This window comes from Triticum aestivum, chromosome 7B (genome assembly GCF_018294505.1).
Source record: "Triticum aestivum cultivar Chinese Spring chromosome 7B, IWGSC CS RefSeq v2.1, whole genome shotgun sequence".
NCBI lineage: Eukaryota > Viridiplantae > Streptophyta > Magnoliopsida > Poales > Poaceae > Triticum > Triticum aestivum.
In genome coordinates, this window is record NC_057813.1 from 680056458 (window position 1) to 680078984 (window position 22527).

A 22527-nucleotide genomic window follows, 5' to 3' on the forward strand; every position below is an offset into this window, starting at 1 on the left:
ATACTAGCATATTGTACAAGAACTTAATATCTTCTGTTTAATGAAAACAAGAACTTAGTTCCAAGTCCCATAAATTACAATAAATTTAATCACCAGCTTGATCCCAACTAATTAAGCACAGGTTTACATCAACGAAATTAATATAACATAACTGGCATTTTCACACAATAGAATAGTAACATGATCATATCTTGACGCCGTTTCCTCCAAACCTCCTGACGTAGGGGTCGTGCATGGTCTGCACCGGCACCACCGGCATGGCGCCGAACACGCCGAAGTTCATGCTGCTCTGGTCGTCCATCAGCGAGTACTCCTCCACCTCGTCGCTGCTGTAGTCCGCGGCCTCCTTCTCGTCGTCTTCCTCGTCATCGTCCCGGTCGCCGGAGTACACGCTGTTCTCCGTCTCCATCAGGTGGTCCGCGTACTTGACGCTCTCCATCCTCACCGCAGGCCGGACCTGGGCGTCGTTGCCCCCCTTGGAGGCTGCCGCCGCCGCGCCGTCAGGAGCCGCAGTCTCGCCGCGCAGGATCCGCACAACGGCGCGCATGTCCGGGCGCCGCTCGGGCTCCCCCTGCACGCAGAGCGCGGCGGCCTCGAGCATGCGCGCCAGCTCCGCCGCGTCGTAGACGCCCCGGAGGCGCGGGTCCACGAGGTCACCGAGCCGGCCGCGGGCGATGAGCGGCTCCGCCCATTCGGTGATGGTGCGCTTGGCACCCGACGGCAGCCTCTCGATAGGCTTCCTGCCCGACACCAGCTCGACGAGAAGGATGCCGAAGCTGTACACGTCGCAGGCGCCCGAGACCTTGCCCCACATGGCGTACTCCGGCGCGAGGTACCCCAGCGTGCCCTTGACCCTGGTGGTCATGTGGGAGACGCCGTCGGGGACGAGCTTGGCGAAGCCAAAATCAGCGACGAGCGGCGCGAAGTCGGAGTCAAGCAGCACGTTGCTGGCCTTGATGTCGCGGTGGATGATGCTGGGCGACGCCTCGTGGTGTAGGTGCACGAGCGCCTCGGCGGCACCGACGGCAACCCCGACCCGGCGGCGCCAGTCGAGGGTGGCGTCGGAGGCGAACTGGCCGTGGAGGTGGGACAGGAGGCTGAGGTTGGGCATGTAGTCGTACACGATCATGCGCTGGTCGGCGGCGGCGCCGGCGCAGTAGCCGCGGAGGCCGAGCAGGTTGCGGTGGCGGACGCGGGCGAGCACCTCGACCTCGACGGCGAACTCCATCTCGGCCTTGGAGTTGTTGTTGTTGGGCTTGAGGCGCTTGACGGCGATCTGGACGCCGTCGGGGGTCTTGCCCCAGTAGACGCTGCCGAAGCCGCCCTCGCCGAGCTTGTTCTCCTCGCTGAAGCCGCCCGTGGCGGCGTGGAGCTCCTTGTAGCTGTAGATCCTCCACGAGCTGCCGCCGCCGCTGCCCGTGCCCGCCACCGCCCCGGACGACGCGCTCACGCACCCGTGCCCCACCTTCTCGGCGCCGCCGCAGCAGGAGCTCGCCACGGACCCCATGGACGGACGGACGCCTCGACCGGGTACGTATCTGCTCTGCCTCGGCGCAACAACTTTGTACAGCGGAAGCAATGCTTGGATGGAGCGATGCGGCTTGGAGCGGGTGAAGGGGCCTAACTGGTGTGAAGAAGGTACTTATGGTGGTGTTGGCAGTTGGCGTGCCTGCGCCGCGCGGCCGGCGGAGATGTTTATGCGGCGGCGTATGCTGTGGCGTGTGGAGCTTACTGCTGGTTGACCTGGTAGTGAGATGGTTTGGTGCCATGCGCCTCCATGTGGAAGGATGGCATTGGGCGGCGACGTGTGTGTGTCAGCGTGGACGGGAGCGGGCGCCAATTGCAGGGCAGGAGAGAAAGGGAATCCGCACTGGCGCCAAAAACTTGAACCGGTCAAACGCAGTGGTATGGGCTGCCCGGGCTGTGACACAGGCCCCGCATGTCAGTTCCAAATTACTCCCTCCGTTCCAAAATATAGCGCGCCCACGCTTTTCGAGATTCAACTTTGACCATAAATTAACCCACGAGACCGACTGCGGCGGGATCAAAAATTATATAATTAAAAACTTTTTTTGAATACGAATTCATTGGTATAATTTTTTCGCCCGCCGCAATCGGTCTTGTTGATTAAATTAATGGTCAAAGTTGAAGCACGGAAACCGAGGACGCGCTATATTTTGGAACGGAGGGAGTACTAGGATGCGGGACTTTCTATACGCCGCATTCTGCGGAACTCGCGACCAATCTCCTGTGGTCAGAGGTAGCTAGCCACTACGCCTGGTTCATGTTGGTGGTGAAAAGGCACTGCGAATACTATAGAGCTAGTCGCATCGGCAGGTCGGATTGTTTTTCCTTCTCTCGATCGGTTTGTGTAAAGTCTGAATATGTTTTCTCAAAAGTCCGAACGTTTCTAACAGAACAAATTTTAGAAAAAGGTATAATTTTGAAGTAGTGGACAAACATTGAAAAACAGGAGCATTTAAAAAAATTACTATCAATTTTGATAAAAACGAATAGGTTTATCAAAAATATGAACAATTTTTTGAATTGACATTTTATTTCAAAACAGGAACATTTTTAGAATTTGTGAACAAATATTCAAAAAACAGGAACACTTTTTTAAATAACGAACAAGTTTTGACAAAACGCGAACAATTTTTGAATTTTTAAACACTTTTTTAAGAAGGAACATTTTTAATTTGTGAACAACTTTTGAGAACAGGAACATTTTTTGAATTTCTGATTTTTTTTAAACGGTAACCTTTTTTTGAGAATGACGAACAAGTTTTAGAAAGATGTGAACAAATTTTAATCTGCAAGAAAAAAATAAAAAAATGGAAACAATTACGAAATTGTGTTTTTTTTAAAGAGGGTCATTTTTTGAAAACATGGGCATTTTATGAAAAAGGGACATTTTTTTTGAATCTGTGAAACTATGGACAAAAACTTCTGCACTTTTTTGGCATTTTCGAACATATTTTGAAATCTGAAAAAATGAAACAAAATATCCAAAAGAAAAAGGAATTACAAAAGAAATAGAAAAATTAAAATAAGTGCATAAAAAGGAAAAACGAAAAGGAAAAAAGAAAAAAGGAAAAGAATAAACGTAAGAAACTAAAAATAAAAAAATAGTGAAAACCGGTTAAGGAACTTTCTAGAAGGTTGTCAAAATCAGATACTGTAGCGTGTGTACCAGAACTCGAACTCGCGCCATGCCACTACAACTGACGAAGTGTTTTGGTAACCACGAAAGCTGCTAAGTACTATGATTGATAGGAACGCGAAACTGTGAAGAACCATTGTATTTGCACTATATATTAGACTTTTGAATTATCTGAAAACAATTAGGAAAAGTCAAAAAAAATTAATGAAAGAGAGTTCATCAAATTTCGAAAAAGCTTATTTTTTTTAAAAAAAATAGGTCATCATTTTTTAAAAGTTCATAAAAATTGAAAAAAAAGTCAATGATTATGAAAAAAAATCATCAAATTTGAAAGATGTTCGTCCATTTTTTTGAAAAAAAGTTCATTGATACGGAAAAAGGTTCATCTTTTTTTAAAGGTCATCAAAATTGAATAAAAGTTCATGGTTTTAGAAAAAAATCCAGAAATTTGGAAAAAAAGTTCATCGAATTTAAAAAAACCCATTGAATTGAATAAAAAACAATCAATTTTGATAAAGAAAGTTCATCCATTTTAAGAAAAGTTCACGAATTTGAAAGAAATTATCAAACCTGGAAGAAGGAAAAGAATTCTTTTTTTACAAAAATAGAAAATAAACGAAAATGATAAAAAGGAAAGAGTAAATAGGAAGGAAGGAATAAGAAAATTTGGAAGAAGAGGTTATATATCACATCGGGCATGTTGGCGTGGTTGGTATTGCCGCGTAGCTCGAACCCTGAGGTCCCTCATTCGTTTTTCTTCATGCGCGCATCTTTTGCATTTAAAAAATAAAGATAGAGAAGGGGGGAGATGGGCAATCCAACATGAAGGTGATGTGAGCGCCCGTTTGCAAACATGCAAGGTCCCCCCTCTTCTTGTCGCCGACGAGACTGCCAGACAAGGGAGATGAGGCAGACCAAGGGGCGTCGTGGAGGAGACCTATGGCTGCGGCTATGGTTTATTGTTTCCCAATACCAATGCTTTCAGTCATCCTACAAATGTTAAACAAAAGTTGAGTTGAAAATCTGATCGAACCCCAAGTCGTATGTCCCGGCGACACCCCTACGTGCACTTTTTGGTTGCCAGTGACTCCGTGTCGCTCTTTGTTTAACGGAATGGGCGAATATCCAGTTGAAAAAAGGTTGCTAGTTTCCATCTTCCTTTTATACACAGAATGGCATTAAGATAAGTGTTAACCCAAAGGATCGCCATTCGATTTTGATCCAATGGCTCGAAAAAATGGTCACGGATTTCAAAAAGGGGGCCACGTCAGTGTGACGACAAATTCTAGTCTTAGAACACAATGCGCTGTGGCTCTTCGTCTTCCTCCTGACTCCTTGACGCTTCCCTCCCTCCTCCCTCACCCCACCTTACCCCACGACACCCTCCGTTGGTAAATTTGCGAACATCCTCAGATCCATTGTTGTCGCGTCCAGATAAGGCATTATTCTAATGTTGTTGGGAGACTCATTAACCGTCTAGCACCCTGTGCAATCTCGCCCCCGCAGGTTGTCGATGTGGACATTTGCCCTCATCGCCTCATCGTTCACCCCTTCCCTCGACGCCCATCATCTTCTTAGCACACACCGGCCGCCATGCTATATGCCTATCTTTCTTTTTGAGGCAAACTTATATGGCCATCTGGAATTAGATTTTGTTTTTTAGGGACATCTGAAATTAGATACAACACACATCAACGCTGCCCTGGGCTATTATCTAAAGGGTGTACATAGAACTCACACTAGTAGAAAAACGACTTTTAGTACCAGTTCGTAAGGACCTTTAGTACCGGTTCTGGAAACCGGCACTAAAGGGTGGGGACTAAAGGTCCCTCCCTTTGGTCCCGGTTCAACACGAACCGGGACCAAAGGCCCACCACGTGGCACGAGGGGCGCCCTGGTCTGGGGGACCTTTAAAAGATTTTTTTGATTTTTTTAAAATAAAGCAAAAACAGCCCGCCTACTGGGCCGACACGGCATGCATACGACTAGAAATCCAACCTCTAGTTGGGCCAGGATGCAGGCGCGTACGGCCCAGTAGGCCCTATAGGGCAGAAAAAGACTTGCAATAGGCCCACAAAGGCCTGCTTAGAGAGGAGCTCGATACGGTAGCCGTGGCGGGGCTTATAAGCCGGTGCGAGCTCCTCTCAACTAGCAAGGTGGGACTAAACATTGTGCACTGTGGGTGACAGCGCACCACCTTTAGTACCGGTTGGTGGCTCCAACCGGTACTAAAGGGAAGGGGTCTTTAGTACCGGTTGGAGCCAGCCCAGGGGGCATCGTTGTTGGGGACAAGCTTCGAGGGTTCTTCCATTTCTCCTACTCGTTGTCCCCCTTGCTTGTCTCTTCTTTTAACCGGTTGTTGTGTAACAAGTGAGTAGGGCCCAGTAGAACGCCCATGGATTTTCTCATCAACTTGATGAATTAATTTTCCACCAACCGGTACTATAGGTCACAAATGAACCGGAGCTAATGCATAGCCGTTCGAACCGGGACTAATCGTATCATTAGTGTCGGTTCATTTACAAACCGGGACTAATATGTCTCACGTAAAGTAGTTTTTCTACTAGTGTCAATCGACTGAGACTTAATGAAGTCTCGGTCTAGTGACGTCAGCGTGTTTTTTTTTTTTGCTACAAGCGGCACGACTAGATGCTACAAACGGCGAAGAAAAATGTTGTGATGGTAACAACAACAAATGCTACAACCGTTCTAAAATGCTACAACCGTCAATGAAGGATATTGCAACCGGTGAGATGACGTGCTACAAATGAGGAGGGATGACATGCTTCAACCAACAAAACTAATGTTGCAACCGGTATGAAAAAATGTTGCATACGGTTAAAGAAATGTTGCATGGTCGACTGAGACTTTGTTAAATGTCAGTCAGACTGGTTTTTAGCAGGCCCGTACTTGCTCAGAGTGAGAGAGTGGTCGACTGCACAGTCCCCACCTGGTAGGTGAGACCCGGGCGTCGATGGAGGCGAGCTCGGGGCCTCGCCGGAGTTCCGTCCAGGAGCCAGATGGCACGGGCGACGAAGCGGACCGCATCAGCGCCCTCCCCGACGACGTGCTCCTCCTCGTCCTCGCCCGCCTCCCTTGCGCCGCCGCCGCCGCCCGCACCGGAGTGCTCTCCCGCCGGTGGCGCGGCCTCTGGGCCCGCCTCCGCCAGATCGTCTTCCGCGACGTGCCCTTCCCCTCGATAGAGGCGGCGCTCGGCCGCTTCCCTCCCCCGCCGCCCGCGGTTTTCCTCCTCAAGATCCGCGTCCCCCAGAGGCAGCGGCGCAGCAGGGGCCTTCCCAACCCCAAGAAGCACCGGGCAGACAGCGCCGGCGTCAACTCGCTGCTCCGCGCCGCCGCGCGGCTCGAGCCGGAGAGTCTCGAACTCCGCCTCCCCGCCGGCCTAATCGGCCGTTCCCGTATTCCATCGACCTGCCTCGCTTCGACGGCGCCGCCTCAATCGCGCTGGACTTCGCCTCCCCATTCTCCCTCCGGGTGCCGGCCGGCGCCGAGTTCCCCGCGCTCGAGGCGCTGTCCCTGACGTACAGCATCACCGACCTCGACGCCCTGCTCTCCTGCTGCCCGCGCCTGCGCACGCTCCGCCTCTGCAGGCCTTTGTTTCCCAACCACAAGTGCGACGTTAGGGTCAGCTCCCCGTCGCTGCAGGAGCTTGTTGTGTGCCGCGAGCTCAGCTTGACACAGCGCGTCGACATCGTCGCGCCGGCGCTTAAGCAATTGACCATGTCATTCAGCACGATGGAGCTGATCAGCACCTCCGTCTTGGCACCATTGGTGGAAAAGGTTTCGTGGCACTGCTACTACTTGGGGCCGTATATTGTGTTTGGTCTTTGGGGCATCAACAAGCTGCGGCTGCAGACGGCAGACAGACAACAACAGATATTATCCTCGCTGCAAATTCATGCCTGGGCGGTGCGACCCTCTACTGCTCAATCTGCTGCAAGCTCTGAGTAAATTAATTTTGTGAATGATATATATCTTTGCAAATTGCTTTTTCAGGACACGTCGCTTTTGCACGCCGAGGCGGGCAACTTCGCGCAGGAGATAGAGAAACATATGGTTGCCGCCTTCTCTGTTTTAGAGCTGCATCTCACGGCAAAGGGGCATGCTTTTGGAGGGTTTGTGTTTCATCTCCTTGGGATGGATCGGATTCGTACCGCTACGCGGAGGCTTAAGCTCGTCCTAGAGAGATCATCGGTAATTCTCTGCTCCGATTATATACCCCAATAATACATTGTATGGTTATTCAACATTTTTGGTTTTAGATGAAAGGAGGATGCCTGCCACTTTGTCCTTGTGAGTTTCCGAACTGGAATTCCCAAATTATCTGCTTGGCTGCTCTTGAAGAAGTGGAGTTCAATGGCTTCGAAGGAAAGGATCATGAGTTTGATTTACTGAAATTGATACTCGGATGTGCACCGATGCTAAAAAGAATTATTGTGAAGCTGTCACAAGAGACCTTGGCAAGTAATGATGGATGCACAAAGATATACAACATCTTCAAGGCATGTTCTTCTGTGGAATGTGATGTTTATGACATCTCTGGTGAGTATATGTTTGGCATGCATTATTAGCATCCTCCTAGATAAAACAGAGATATAACTATTAATCGTTGTGTAAGATTCGTCAAAAATGTGACGTTGACATGCCAATTATAGAGTTTGGTTGTGCGTGTCCTATTTATTAGCTAATTAAACATACTATATTTTGGTCGAATTTCTGTGATCACACCCTCATATTTTAGTAGAAATAGAAACTGAATGGTGGATTGGTTGATAAGGAAAATTCAATATTTTTACTCAGGCTTCCTTATACCTAAATTGCTCTTTGCATTTCACAATCTTCTTTATTGATCTTGCCCTACTGTTTTGTGTTTGTACTTGATTTTCTTGGTTAGCTGATGTTGTCCCATCTGAATTCATTGGCCTTGGGGATTGGTACAAACTCTCTTCTGCAAGTACTTTGCTATTTCTTTCTGTTGTCAGCCTGTATTCCTTTTTATTTGCCAATAACAACATTATATGTTTTGCCTCTGAATTCTGTAGCAAAAAGACAGTTTCTAGATTACCTGAATTTAGTTGTCTCATCTGAATTTTTCATTGACCTTTGGGTTTCTTTCTGCTTTCAGCATATTGTGCTATATTTGACAACAGTCCTATACATATAACTCCACATTTTCTTGTTGCGGCACTGATCGGAGCTTGTTTCCATTTGTCTCCTCCGCAGGGTTAATGTTTGGTTGCTTCAACTGATCATCTGGCGTGCTCTTTTGCCAGTGTACTGTACTAGCCATATACAAGGTGCTCAGATAAATCTTGTATGATTTCTATGCCGTTCGACCATTGAAGTTAATGCACTCTACCTGTGACGTCAGTCAATTACTCGAAGCTGATTATCCTGTTAAGCTTAAGCCTATGGTTTCAGTTCCTCGTCGTTTCATTGCGACGACGCACTGCATGTTTTTAGCGGGAGTAAAATGATCTGCAGTGAATGTTCTTCCCATCACAGCTCTTTCTGCTTATAGGTGTGATAGATGAACCAAACGGCTCTGTGAGATATATAGTTCAGTATCTTATAAACTGAGAATTATCCCTTTTTTTCCAACTACTGCACCTTATATGATGGATTGAAGATGCATCTTTGTGTCACTTCTGTTTTGGCAGAATCTGTGTCATCTTGTGTAGATGCAACAGGAGCATTGCGTTGATATGCAAGGTGGAAGTTGATTATTGGCGACGCTTGTCGCTCGAGTGCAATCTATGGCGAGAGGTATCCGGGCTGCCGTTGATTCAGAACTCCTTGAAGCTCTGATTGCTGATACAACACCGACGGCAAAGGTGTGGTTATTCGGCTTGAGTGAGGAACTACAGCAAAAGATGAGTTTGTAACACCGTTGTCCTGGTACAACGTGGACTCCGCTGAACACCGTCGGGCCTTGTAAAATTTTGTGCCTCTCTTTTGTGAAGGGAGACATGTACGGCTTTCGGATCCTTCGAATCCTTTGTGTATGCCCATGAACTTCATTAGGCAATGAAGCTTCCAGACTGCAACCAACCGAGATAAACAAACAGGGCACAAGTACAAGTGCTGGGCACCATTTGGTGATCCTCCTTTTGTTCATATTTGCTAAAATAATTATAATACATATATTTCAAAACTACAATTTACTTAAAAATATGTGAATGAATTGTTAACATAGTTTAAAAAATGTTGATTGCATTCAAAAAAATGTTGAAAAAAAATAAGTAAACTTTTTTAAAAATATATATAAATGTAAATAATTGTTTCTGTGATTCCAATAAAATTTACCAAACCATTCGGAGAAATATATGTTATATTTCAAATAATGTTCATGCGTTATGTTTGTGGCATTTTATTAAAAAGATACAATTTAAAAATGTTCACGTAGTTTAAAAAATGTTTCGTATCATCCAAAATGTTGCAACGTGTTTTTTTTAAAACAGGTAAACACATATTCGAAAATAAATTCAAAACATATATCTGAAAATATATTAATCATCTACTTGAAAATGTTTATTGCGTATAATGAATGTTTCAGATGTATACGAAAAATGAACACATGTGCTGAGTAAACTAGATACATATTGAAAAAAATAAAGAAGAAAAATAAAAGGAAAAGAAAAAGAGATAAAAGCGAAAATCCATCACCCACGGATGGATGCAGGTTGACGGAGAAGACCCCTTTCGGCCGAATCAATTCCTCCACGGCGACGGCAAGCCAACGGAGAAGAGGCGCGCACCCAAGGCATCTAACCGAAACGATCATCACCCAGCTGACAAGGCCAGCAGGCTCCTGGTCCTGGTAGGCCACTCCTTCAGGTGCCCTCCCACTAGTGCAAGAACGACAGCAACCACTGCTACCGGGGACAGCACAGCACGGCACCGCACCGCCGCCGGAATGTGGAATATATCCGAATCCACGGCGCGACGGAAATTCCATTCCCCCGCCCGCGCGCAGAGGAAATTCTGCCATGTTGATTCCTAGCTCGTCGGAATCGGCCTGCCGGAAGTGGGGACGAAGGTGGCCACGTACCTGGGAAGGAAAGAATCACCCGATCCATCGTCCGTCCATGCCTGTTCCTGTTGACTCGCCACGGTAGATTCGTATATGGATGGCGCGATATATGCTTTCGCAAGTAGCCTAGCTGCGTGGGAATTGGAAGTGTGGTCGTGACTCATGAATCACATTTCTCCAGAGGGAATACTACCGTGTTCCTAGCTAGCTCGCTCGTCGGAATCGGCCACGTACGTACGAACCTAGGAAGAGGATCCCCCATCCGTCCATATCACTCATCAGAATACGTATGGGATGGAGTGCTGTATATGCGCTGGCAAGTAGCAGGAGCATCGATCGTGGCGTGCGTGGGAACAAAGGGAAATGTACCATGAATCACATTTCTCTGTCAGAATCACGAATCCTCACGGCGTATGTTTCACTCGACGCAACAGTGTCGCAGTAAGTGAAGCCGGAGCGAATCTGCTCCAGGATTTGGCGGGTTAAAAAGCAAAAACACTGATCTTACCTTGGCCATGGCGACAAAGGTGGTGGGGAGTGGAGAGTGGAGAGTGGAGACAGCCATGGCCATGACCTTGGCATCTTCGCAGGAATTGGACTGGACCATGAGTCCATGAGCCAGAGTCCTCCTGCGTGACCCACGGCGCTCTGCTCCTGTGTTGCCACGCTACTCGCCGATACAGATCATCAACCGACAGGTGCACACGCACATGCCAAAATGCAGTACCACTGTACTACGTACTACATCTGTAGCTTGTAAGCCTCGAACTCTCCTTCTTTTGAGCAAGGAGGTGTCATGCTCGATCAGTGAGCGCTGGGCCGACAAAGCTGGTGCGCGCACAAAGTCACGGTGTGTGTCTGCTTACGTTAGCGCCACTGCTCTGTCTGCTCGCTAGCTGCAGTGCAACCCAGAGGTGGAGCCGTTGGATTTGCATATGCTTTTCTCCGCATATACAACCAAATGGAGTCCGTTTCTTCGGAGCAGAGCAACGGACGGAAGCAGAGTAGTGTGAAGCATGACGATGCTTGTGATCTTGTTCCGGAGATTCAGGGAGGCAAAGTGGCTTTCGATTGCCAAAACTCACAAGTTTCCGCAAGTTTCTCATATGCATCTCCATTGATTTTTCTTTTGGACCGGACCAATCACGCCATGAATCTACTACACGCTCCAGCCTAAATCTAGCACTAGCAGCACCGGGACGGACGGGAGGAGAAGATGGGGAGGGGAGAGAGGAAAAGCTGCCCGGGAAAAAGGGAAAGCTGGGACGAACAAATGGTGGTGGTGGTGGTGGCTCGCCGTGTCGTGGTCATCATGGTCGCGGCTCTGGCCCGCCGCGTCTTCGTGGTGATCACGGCTCCGGCTCGCCGCGTCCGCGCCGGCCTGCGAGCTCGCCTCGCTGCCCTGCTCGTCCGCCGTCTTCTCCTGCCCGTCGTCGTCGCCGGCTCTCGCGCTCGCTTCAGGAGCCGCCGCGGCCGTGAGCTCCGCCTCGGCGGCCCGGCTGGTGACCGGCTTGGCGAGGAACGTGGGCCGCTCGTCGCCGGCCATGATGACCACCACGTGCTCCTGGAAATCCGGGGCCGGCTTGGACGCGCCGGACGCCGAGCCCTTCTCCCCGTCGGCGTCCCCCGCCGCCTGGCCGCCGGAGCCGCCGTCGAGGAACCCGGAGAGCTTCCAGTAGGAGCAGGCCAGGATGAGCAGCGCGAAGGCGATGAGGCCCAGCATCGCCGCCAGCCCGCCGAAGAGGTACGGCACGGGCGACTGCCACGCCGAGTGCGGCGCCGGCGTCGCCGTCGGCGCCCCTGCGAGGTGGCTCACGGCCAAGAACTCTGCTCCGGGCCTCATGGTTGTGTTGGTGTTGAGGCGTAGCAGAGGAGCTGCACGATCAGTTTGCTTCCGCTGGCTGTTTTTTCTCTTGTGCTGTGGGAGGGTTGAGAGGGAAATGGGATGTATTTATAGGAGAGGTGGAGGAGAAAGATTTACAAAACAACACATTATTCTCCATTTATTTATTTAGGGGGTACTGTCCATTTGTGACGCCAAGGAATATCAAAAGACCAAAGGGATTTTTTTGTGTTTGGATCTGTAGGCTCTGTTGCTAGATATTTGCAAGAGAAACACCCCTTTGGTGCCAAATTGTCATACCAAATGTCAAAGGCAGTATCAATTTTCGAATGACATGTTATTTTGGAATAGAGGTACCGCCTCTAATCGCGAAAAAACGGTGTGATTTTTTTTTCCTCGCAGGCAAACGGAGGTGCGATCATAAGGGAGAACTTCTCGGTATACACATGTTTATAAGGGAAGTGGTTAATTTAATCCACTCAGTGCCAGCGATGCTTGACTCTCTTCCCAGTAACCGCATCCCACGATCTCGGCCAAAAGCACGGCGAGGCAAACGGGCGAGTTGAATGCCGATGGGATATGGTCGAGGTGAATGTGGTTATATGGGGGTAAGATTGGCATGGCGTGACGGTTTCAACTTCTGGTACGTTCTTTCCTGGAAGGAGGGGCGGAGAGGGGTGAGTCCCTTTTTCACGTTGCGGGTGGGGTTATGAATTGTAGATCATTCATCGTAATGAGGAATATTAAGTATGTTATTCATTTCCCTCCCAGCTTAGATTTTCACATAAACTAGATGGTGAGAAGAAGTCAACAAATATTTTACATCGAATAGATGTAAGGAAAATTCTTCAGATCTTCTTTTAGATTAATGCAAAGTTCTTTCCGAATAAATGTAACTATCTTTAGAGGCAACAATCGTAGTTCTAGAATGAGCACTAGAAACAGCTTCCGAGGATATGGGTCAATGCCATATGTTGCCGACGCATGAGTTCATATTTTACAACATCCATTGACTAGATAAGTTGTTACTTTTTTTCGAAGCGAAAGAGGTAAGGTCGACCCTACATCTATTTTTTTTTTCAATAGTGAGAACCCAAACTCGGTGCATGTGAGGACTTGAACGTCAATGGGTGGGTCGTACATCCACTCCTAAGGACGTGATCTAAGCTCACTTAAGGAGTTATTACTCGTTAGTTAGCTAAAAAAGATTAAATTCTAGTCAAACCTTCTTGATCAACTTACAAACATCCTTTATCCTGATATCACTTCATATATGACTTACTGGCTAGAATATTCGATTCTACACATTTTGCTATAGTTGTGCACTTTTAATAATTCACATTTGCACCAAGTGTTGGTGCTTTTACCTAAAAAAAGGTAAATAAAAATAAACTGTTGAGAATTGGCAAAAATGTTAACTAAGTTATCAACTATGTTGTGTTGGGTTCAAGTAGCTAGGAAAGAGGGACCATTGGATGGATCAATCGTTCATGCACTAGTTACTGCAACTAAAGTATTAAGAACTTCAAAAGTTTCCATTGGAACGGGGTTGTGAATAGTTTAGCCTTGGGTTTGGCCTTGATTCTACCATGTGTGTTGGTGCATAAATTCTAGGCACATAAGAAAGTTTAAGCCGCAAAACGTGCTTATTGAATAGTTTGGTTTTGAGATGCTTCTTGAGGGAGATCATTGAATATCTTATCTTGTTATTTTTTAATAGAAATAATAAACAAGGTTTCTAAATTATGGGGTTACTATATTATTAGTGAAGTTTTTTTTTCAAGGAGTTAAAAATTAATTGATTTTGTGTGGGGAATGTGGATAGAGGTAGAGGTGGATTGTTAAATGTGTTTTTCATTTACCTTCCGGCTTTGTATTAACTCGTCGCCGCGAAGAAATCCACAATGATTTATTTCGCTCGATCATAAAATAGAAGCAAAGAAAATCCAAACTTTGTATTAATCGGGAATTTCTTCATGGATACACGGGAACAATTTCATTTTAGAACCAAAGATTGTGGTTCTAAAATGAGCACTGGAAATTAACGGTTTCGGATGATCATGATCAATTCCATACGACAATGACATATTAGTTGGTATAGCTGTCTTATTAGTTACCTTCACTTCAAGATCCAATCGTTCTTATGCTGATATCGCTTCCATATATAACTTGTAACCTAGAAATTACATAGCTTTTGATGTATTTGTGTGCTTCCAATACTTCAATTTTGTTCCTTGATGGAAGGACCATCAATTTTCTTATTATGCAATTACTATTTATACAACTCCAAATATTGCTTAATTGATATTGATACTATAATTGTGCTATGGTTCTACCTTACATAGTACCAATTGCGGCGGAAGGCATATGCACTCACGTGGTGCACCGCTAAACGTGGCCAACGAGCCGCTGATATGGCATGACACGCACCCACAGAAACCCGATGCTTGATCTCGCGGGGAAGTTGCGTCACCACGACATCTTGCACGGGGCGCCTACGTGGGGCCATAAGGGAGACCACAAAACCTCGATGGCTTGTAGGGCCCGCCTGCGCACGCCGGGGAATCCTCCGTGGCTGACCAAAAACAAGGGTTCCACCATCACTGACGACGCGGTTTGCTCGGCGGATACGTGGGAAGAGGGGTAGAGGAGGAGGCACCGGTGGCGGTTCCCTAGAGGTGCCATCTGAGCCGCCCTAGGCGTCGCGGGGCTGATCCTCGTTTTTCTTTTTGGCATGCTTCCATTTTTGTCATGTGCAATGAGTGTTGTATCCTGGACGAGGCTTGCTTCATGCCGCCTTGTTTGTTTCTTGAACAAGTTTTGGACCTTGGCCTACCTTTTTACTCAGACAAAAAATGTGCAGTGAGTGCTGGGCCGACGGACCTGGTGCCGTCCCTACGTTGCTCGAGGCCGAGGGACTGCTGGTTTGCTGCAGGACAGCTGCATTTACAAAAGCAAAGGAATCTGAATTCAATCAGTACTCATTCTTGTCCCCCGGTACAAGTCACTTTGGATTTCATTGTAATCAATATTTGTTCCAATTTAAAGTGCTGTAACCTGTAAGTTACCGAAAGATGGGGAATGATGGTGTGGAGTGTTGTCCATTTCTTCAGAGAGCTGTACAACTGAAGCAGAGCATGATGCCTCCATATATCTTTCGATTGGCAAAACTTCCAAGTCTCGCATATATCTCCATTAATTTTCACTACCAATCACGCCAAGAATCTACACAGCCCAGCCTAAATCTACAGAGGAGGAGGAAGGAGGAGGAAGAAAAGCAGCCCCCAAAAAAGGGAAAGCTGTAGCGAGCAAAAGGCGGCTGCTTTTATTGCGAGCTTTCTTGCAGTGCCGTCGTGCTGCTGCTCTCATGGTCATGGTCATGGTGGTGGTTGTGGCTCCGGCTCGCCGCGTCGTGGTGATCACGGCTCGGGGTCGCCGAGTCGGCGCCGAGATGCGAACACACCTCGCAGCCCTGCTCGTCCACCTTCCTCACCTGCCCGTCGTCGTCGCCAGCGCGCGCGCTCGCCTCAGGAGCCGCTGCGGCCGTAAGCTCCATCTCGGCAGCCCGGCTGGTGACCGGCTTGGCAAGGAACGTCGGTTGCTCGTCGCCGGCCATGATGACCACCACGTGCTCCAGGAAATCCATGGCCGGCCTGGCAGCGCCCAACACCGAGCCCTTCTCCCCGTCGGCGTCCCCCGCTGCCTGGCCATCCCGGTCGCCGTCGAGGTACCCGGAGAGCTTCCAGTAGGAGCAGACGAGGATGAGCAGCGCGAAGGCGATAAGCCCCAGCATCGCCGCCAGCCCGCCGAAGAGGTACGGCACCGGCGACTGCCACGTCGAGTGCGGCGCCGCCGTCCCGTTGATCAGCCCATGGCCCGGCGCCGCCGTCGGCGCTCCCGCGCGGCGGCTCATGGTGACGAACTCGGGTCCGGGCCTCATGGTGTGTGTTGGTGTCTGTTGCGCAGCAGAGGAGTTGCACCTGATGACTTTGTTGCTCTGTTTTTCTCCTCTGTGTGTGTGTGTGTGCGCGCTTGTTTTTGTCTCAGGGATGAGTGGGAAATGGGGGGTATATATATATGAGAGGGTGCCCTCCGGAGAAAAATACTCGCAACACATTTGAGTATTTTCTACGGACTATTTGTGATGCTGGGCAATATCAAAAGACTAGTGGGCAAATTCTTGTCTGGAGGTGTGTACTATGTTTTAGATACCACCCCTTTTTGAGGCAAAACCGCTGGGAAATGTTTTGTGTGTATTTGTCATGTCAAAGATCGTGCATAACTTAAGGGTCTTATTCTAGGGCCGGACTAATACCGATCCGCTGTAAATCCTAGTTAGAGCCTTGGACCATCTTATGGCCATTTTTTTTTCTAATACGTATTGCTTCAAATATAATGCATTGGCTACAAATTGCGGTTACGTACATTTTGTTAAGCTACAGATGACGACTTTCAATACTTTAGTTTTTTTACACTCTCCGTTCCTAAATATAAGTCTTTGGAGAGAGATTCCAGTATGGACCACATACATAGCGAAATGAGTGAATCCACACTAAAATGCATCTATATACATCATATGGTTCATAGTGCAATCTCTACAAAGACTTATACTTAGGAACGGGGGAGTAAGTGATACTCCTATGTGCTTTTAGCTGACTATGATTTAATTAGGCACTTGAGAATTAGCAAAAATGTTAATTACATTGCCATGTATGTTGTGTTGGGTGGACCAATCATTTATGACCCTAATATTGCTCCAATATATAACTTACTGCCTAGAAATCACGTCAATTTTGCTGCAGCTGTGTGCTTTCAGTACTTCAATTTTGGTTGACTAAGATTTATAAAAATTCAGGTACTCAAGAATTAGCAGAAATTAAATTGCCAAGTATATTAGGCAGGATTCAAGCAACTAGGAAACATAGAACATTGGGTGGACCAATCATTCATGCACTAGTCACTACAACTACATTACAGTAGAAGTTTCCTATGGAGTGGGGCTGTGTATAGTTTGGCCTTGATTCTACCAAACGTGTTAGTGAATAAATTCCATGCAAAAGCAAAACTTAAGTTGAAACCTAATTAATTATGTTGTACCCATTTGCTTAATGAGTGAATAGTTTGGCCTTGTGTCTTTTCACTTGGTGGGGAGATCTTATGATGTAATTAGTATTGTATACAACTCTAAGAAGCTTCCTTATGCGTGGTAGCCTTATTATCGAACACATAATAATTATGGTTAGTAGGATAGTGCTAATATTATGGTTAATAGGATAGTGCTAATATGCGTGGTAGCCTTATTATCCACGCATAATAATTAGCATATGTGTTCGATATATAGGAACGCTCATAGAAACTTCTACGAAAAATGGTTCTGTTGCACTATAGCTTGGTGTGAGCTTATCCACAGCATAAGTATGATGGTCCCGAGCGGCTAGTAGGTCAGTATTTTGTACAACATTCATGATTGCACGGAGAAAAGGGGGTGCAATATGTCTCGAGCGTGCACACACAAACCCCAAATGCACGTTTTCTAGTGCGTCATGGTGGCTGATCCAGAACACCATGGATCACACGTACAGATATCACCACATGTGTATGTGGATTAGCTAGCTCAGTACAGATGCATGCCTCCTCTCCATTCATGTGAGCTCAATATTACAATGTCTTCCCCACTCTATGTGGGGTTCGCCAGGGCGACCCGTTCTTTCCGTTTCTGTTCAACATGGTAGTCGATGCCCTTACGACCATCCTTGACAAGGCCAAAACTTGTGGCCATATCCGTGGCGTTGTCCCTCACCTGGTGGAAGGGGGAGGGGTCTCCCTCCTCCAATATGCAGATGATACCATCATAATGGTGGAGGGATCCACGCCCGACATTGCCAACCTGAAGTTCCTCCTCCTGTGCTTCCAACAGATGTCTGGGCTCACCATCAATTTCGATAAGAGCGAAGTGATGGTCCTTGGCTATCCTCCGGAGGAGGCTCAGTCCATTGCTGACCGGCTGAACTGCCGCCTAGGTTCCTTCCCCACGACCTACTTGGGGATACCCATTAGTGACTCCCGGCTCACCATCACTGACCTTCGTCCGACTGTGACTAGGATGCAGCACCGGGTCGAGCCCTGGAGGGGGAGGTGGCTGTCGAAAGTGGCCAGAGTAATCCTCATCAACTCCTCACTTGCCAGTCTACTCCGGTTTCTCATGAGCTTCTATGGCCTTCATGAGACCCTCCATCAGGAGGCCGCCAAATACTAGTCTAGGTTTTTCTGGGCTGGCGAGGGGGACAAGCAGAGGTACCATATGGTGAGATGGCCAGACATCTGCAAACCCAAAGACCATGGTGGCCTTGGGATCTTGTCATCTCGACGCATGAACATTGTTCTCCTGACCCGTTGGCTTTGGCATATCGCCAATGGGGAGGGAGGACTCTGGCTTACCATCATCCGTAATAAGTACCTCAGGGGCCAACCTCTTGCCTTTTGCCAGCGCTCTGGTGGATCCCAGTTCTGGTAGTCGGTGATCCAGCTTCTGCCCGTCCTCCGCATTGGCACGTCCATCTCGGTTGGCTCCGGGTCATCGACCCTGTTCTAGTTCGATCGTTGGTTAGGAGACTCCCCCCTCGCTGCGCGATTCCCAGAACTATTCGCCATTGCGGTTGGCCCTCGGGTCTCTGTCGAGACGGCCCTTATTGACTTGGGGCATCTCGCTTTCCGGCGCCCCTTCGCCCCCTCTCGAGGTGGCTGCTTGGGACTCCCTCCTCCAGGACATCGACCTTATGCCGATGGACATCGAGGGTGCCCCGGATTCCCTCTCCTGGCGCCTTGAGCCGTCTGGCCGCTTCTCCACGAAGTCCCTGTACGCCGCCATTGCTCCCTCGGCGGCTCCGGAGCCTTTCAGCCTGATTTGGGACATCCGCCTACCTCTGAAGATCAGGATTTTCCTGTGGCAATGGATCCATGGACGCCTCCTCTCTGGGGTTAAAGTCCTCAAGCGTAATGGTCCGGGCGATGGGATGTGCCCCATTTGTGGCACGATAGAAGATGCTAACCACATCTTCTTCTCCTGCTCCACTGCCTAGTTCCTGTGGGCTTGCTTCCGCGAGACGGTCGGTGGACAGTGGTGCAACACCAACTTCCCCGACTTACTTGCGGAGCTCAACGCCTCCCCCCCTCGCTACCGCCATATTAGATGGTTGTGCGTTGGGGTCCTCTCCTGGACGCTTTGGACCATCTGCAGTAAGCTTGTTATTCAGAAAGTGCCTCTCCGACGTGCGACTGACGCATCTTTAAAATTTGTGGCTACTTGCAGCTTTCGCGACCGCTTAGCCGCCCCCAAGATCGGGACGTCATCACCACTCTCCTCGCCGACCTTCGTTCGATGGCTCTCCGCGTGGCGCCCCTGCTACCGCCTCCTCCCCCAGAACCTGACTAGTTGCTCGGGTTGCTTTGTGGAGTGTGTGTTTTGTTTCTAGGGCTTGTTGAGTTGTGCCCTCAGCATTAACCCTCTTGACTTATTTGTACTCTTGTGGACCTCAGTGTGCGTGTGTGTGTGAACTTGTTGAACCTTGTTGGATGCTTGGGCGGTTTGCTTTATAATATAAAGCGGGGCGAAAGCCTTTTTCAGCAATATTACGATGTCTTGTGTACAGTGAGCTCTTTGAGAATGGCTCCCGCTGCAACAGTACATGTAGATTCGTGTGTGCCATCATACTCCCTCCGTTAGGAAATACTTGTCATTGAAATAGATGTATCTAGATGTATTTTAGTTCTAGATACATCTATTTTCATCCATTTTGATGACAAGTAATTCCGGACGGAGGGAGTAGATGCATATGGAAGGCAGAGTGTACATATTTTGTTGCTAGAAGCATATGGATTGGAATTAATATTGATGGCGATCATGGCAATAATTCAGAGTCCCCTCTTGAACCATATATGAAATTTGAATGTTCTTACTTATGTTGGTTTGAACTAGGTATTCAAACTGAACATAAAGGACTGAAAATTCTCTAGTAAACCAAACTAATTACCGAACTCTAATGATATTATTTAACCATCTTCCCTTGTTATGGGATTTGAATGTTTTCACATATTTCTGGCAAAGTTGAAATAGAAATGCAAAATGAGCAGAACAAATGGAAACATTTTAGTGAATCTAACTATATGAGTATTCTAGGAGAAATTTAGGTCATTTCGAAGGCATAAGGTTCGATTTTTTGGCCAAATTTGAACTGAAAATTCAAGATGTAGAGAAAAAAAGGTAAAATATTTCATCAATACGAAAACGACAATCCCTATTCATTTCTTATATTTTTTTACATGCCAGAAAAAAAATATTTTTTTGATGTTCTATTGTAGCATTCTCTGAATATTCACATTCCTTGAAAAGCTCGAAATGAAAAACCACGCCCAATCCTAGAATAGGGTTGAGACTAAATGGTTCCGAAAAGTTCAAGGTTAACATGGTCTGTTCATAATGCTTTTCAGTCTGATGCTGGTGCGATGGGCAATCAGATCATGTAGCTTAAACTAGAAACATGATGGATGACTGATGTTAGGTGTCGTACAAAGATCAGGCAAATATTTGTTGTAGGTATGTATAGCATTGCTATTTGGGCGCCTATTTTTCTTTTCTCGAGCACATCAAACTATATATTACTTCCTCCATCCCACAATATAAGGCCGGGATTGCTAAATCTCAGTCACACATAACGAAGTCTCAGTCGATGCTATATTCATGAGATCCTACATGAACATCCGTGTAAAGTTTTCCTTAAAAAGTCATTTCTTCTTTTTTATATGTCCTGTCATTTTTTTTAGAAAAGGAGGATGACCCCCGGCCTCTGCATCTGGACGATGCATACGGCCACTTTATTAATTATTCTCACAAGACCTTACAAAGTAATACAACAGTAAGACTAAAGCCGCCGTCTAAGCCACTCTATCCAGTTGATGAAGGAGCGCAGATAGCCTGGGCCTAATACCAAACAGGCATCCCAGCCAAACCTAACATCTAAGACCTGAGAACCCATCCAGGACGCCTGCCGGGTATGGGTCTCACCGGTCCGGCATGCACTCAGAGGCCGCCGCCACCAACTTTCACCGCTCCATCTTCAGAACTGTACTAAAGCATCAACCTTGCTCGGTCCAGCTATCGTCGACGCCACCACGGCGCCCAACGGCACCTCCTCCCTGTGCGCAAACATCTTAGGACGTCGCGGTCGCCACTGATACACCTCAGCACCATGCTGCCAAGTACCACCAGCCGACACAGCTTGAAGTCTTTGAAAGATCTGTCGTGCGTAGCACCTGCCGACCAGGCATGACAAGGCGTAGCACCTGTCGGTCAGGCATGACTTGGCATCTCCATCGAAGCTCCCTGCAAGATGAAGCCGCTCCACCTCCAGCCTCTCTGAACGGGACGAGAGCACCCCAGGAAGACACGGCGAAGAGTTGGACACCACAATCACCACAAGAGCCGGACCAGCCGACCGCCATGGCGAAACGACACCACTAAAGAGAACCGCCGCCATCAGGAATGCCAAGAACGCACTGCAGCTGTCCCACCTCCCCGCGGACCCAAAGCGGCGCCTTCAAGAAGGTGACGGAGCCGGGCACCGCCGCCGCCCAACCAAAGTTGTGGGTTTTCACCCGGGTGCAGGGGGAGGACGAGGGGGAGGGAGCTGGATCTCGAAGCCGCCTTCAAGAAGGAAATAGCGCCTGGGGCGCCGCCGGCGTCGTGGCCGCCGCAGCCGGCCAAGAAATTACTCCGATCCAGAGATCCCAACCCCACATCCGCGCAGTCCGCCACGGGATCCGGCCGGATTGACGAGGAGGAAGCAGCAGCACGGGGGCGCCGTCTTCAAATCTGGCGAAGGAGAGCAGCAGGGGATCCATCCACGTGGCGCCCGCATCCATCGCCAACTCGCCGCCCGCGCGGCCGAGAAGACGCGGTCCACAACTCCGACGAGCGCCGCCCGCCTCCCGGACAACGCCGCCCTCACCAGCAGAGGCCGCCGCCTCAAACCCGAGGCCCGGGCCGGACGGGTCTGGCGGATCCGATCCCTACGCCCGCCCGAGCGCGAGAAGCTCCCCGCCGCCACCCTCCTTGGCTGCGCCCAGGGCCTGCCCGACGCTAGCCTTTGGCAGCGGCGAGGACAGGACGTACGTGGTGACGACGAGGGGCGGCGGCGCGAGATCGCCCCCGTGTCGCCCTAGCGGGGCGACACGGGGGTACGGGGGTACGGGGTTGGTGAAGACTTAGTTAAGTCTCAGTCGACCCAGATCTAACCACACCCATATAAGATCGATTTGCAAGCTGTCTTAATTTGCAAAGCGATCTTATATTATGGAACAGAGGGAGTAATTGATATCGCTTAGGAGTGAGTAATGGCCTACTGAAGCATCAATCAATCAATCAACTAGGTTAATATCTCGCGCCATTAGTACTACGTACGTAGCCAAAACGAA

At 48.5% G+C, this 22527-nt stretch overlaps 3 protein-coding genes and 1 pseudogene across 3 annotated transcripts; 1 reads left to right on the forward strand and 3 right to left on the reverse strand.

The window, feature by feature from the left end:
* Positions 1–182: 182 nt before the first annotated feature.
* On the reverse strand, positions 183–1652 carry LOC123161917 (PTI1-like tyrosine-protein kinase At3g15890). The gene has a single exon (XM_044579732.1). The coding sequence runs from the start codon at positions 1505–1507 to the stop codon at positions 185–187; it is 1323 nt and encodes a 440-aa protein (XP_044435667.1). The 5' UTR covers positions 1508–1652; the 3' UTR covers positions 183–184.
* A 4436-nt stretch (positions 1653–6088) lies between these two features.
* LOC123159990 (uncharacterized) lies at positions 6089–9299 on the forward strand (annotated as a pseudogene).
* Positions 9300–11243: 1944 nt separating this feature from the next.
* Positions 11244–12139, reverse strand: LOC123159393 (protein GLUTAMINE DUMPER 4). Its single transcript, XM_044577219.1, has one exon. The coding sequence runs from the start codon at positions 12055–12057 to the stop codon at positions 11374–11376; it is 684 nt and encodes a 227-aa protein (XP_044433154.1). The 5' UTR covers positions 12058–12139; the 3' UTR covers positions 11244–11373.
* A 2917-nt stretch (positions 12140–15056) lies between these two features.
* Positions 15057–16086, reverse strand: LOC123160351 (protein GLUTAMINE DUMPER 2-like). Its single transcript, XM_044578162.1, has one exon. It carries the CDS (start codon positions 15995–15997, stop codon positions 15383–15385), a length of 615 nt encoding a protein of 204 aa, XP_044434097.1. The 5' UTR covers positions 15998–16086; the 3' UTR covers positions 15057–15382.
* Positions 16087–22527: the final 6441 nt, after the last annotated feature.

Excerpts from the sequence above, each read along its gene's own strand:
- LOC123159393 (XM_044577219.1), bottom strand. The coding sequence starts at position 12,057 with ATGAGGCCCGGAGCAGAGTTCTTGGCCGTGAGCCACCTCGCAGGGGCG.
- LOC123160351 (XM_044578162.1), bottom strand. The coding sequence starts at position 15,997 with ATGAGGCCCGGACCCGAGTTCGTCACCATGAGCCGCCGCGCGGGAGCG.
- LOC123161917 (XM_044579732.1), bottom strand. The coding sequence starts at position 1,507 with ATGGGGTCCGTGGCGAGCTCCTGCTGCGGCGGCGCCGAGAAGGTGGGG.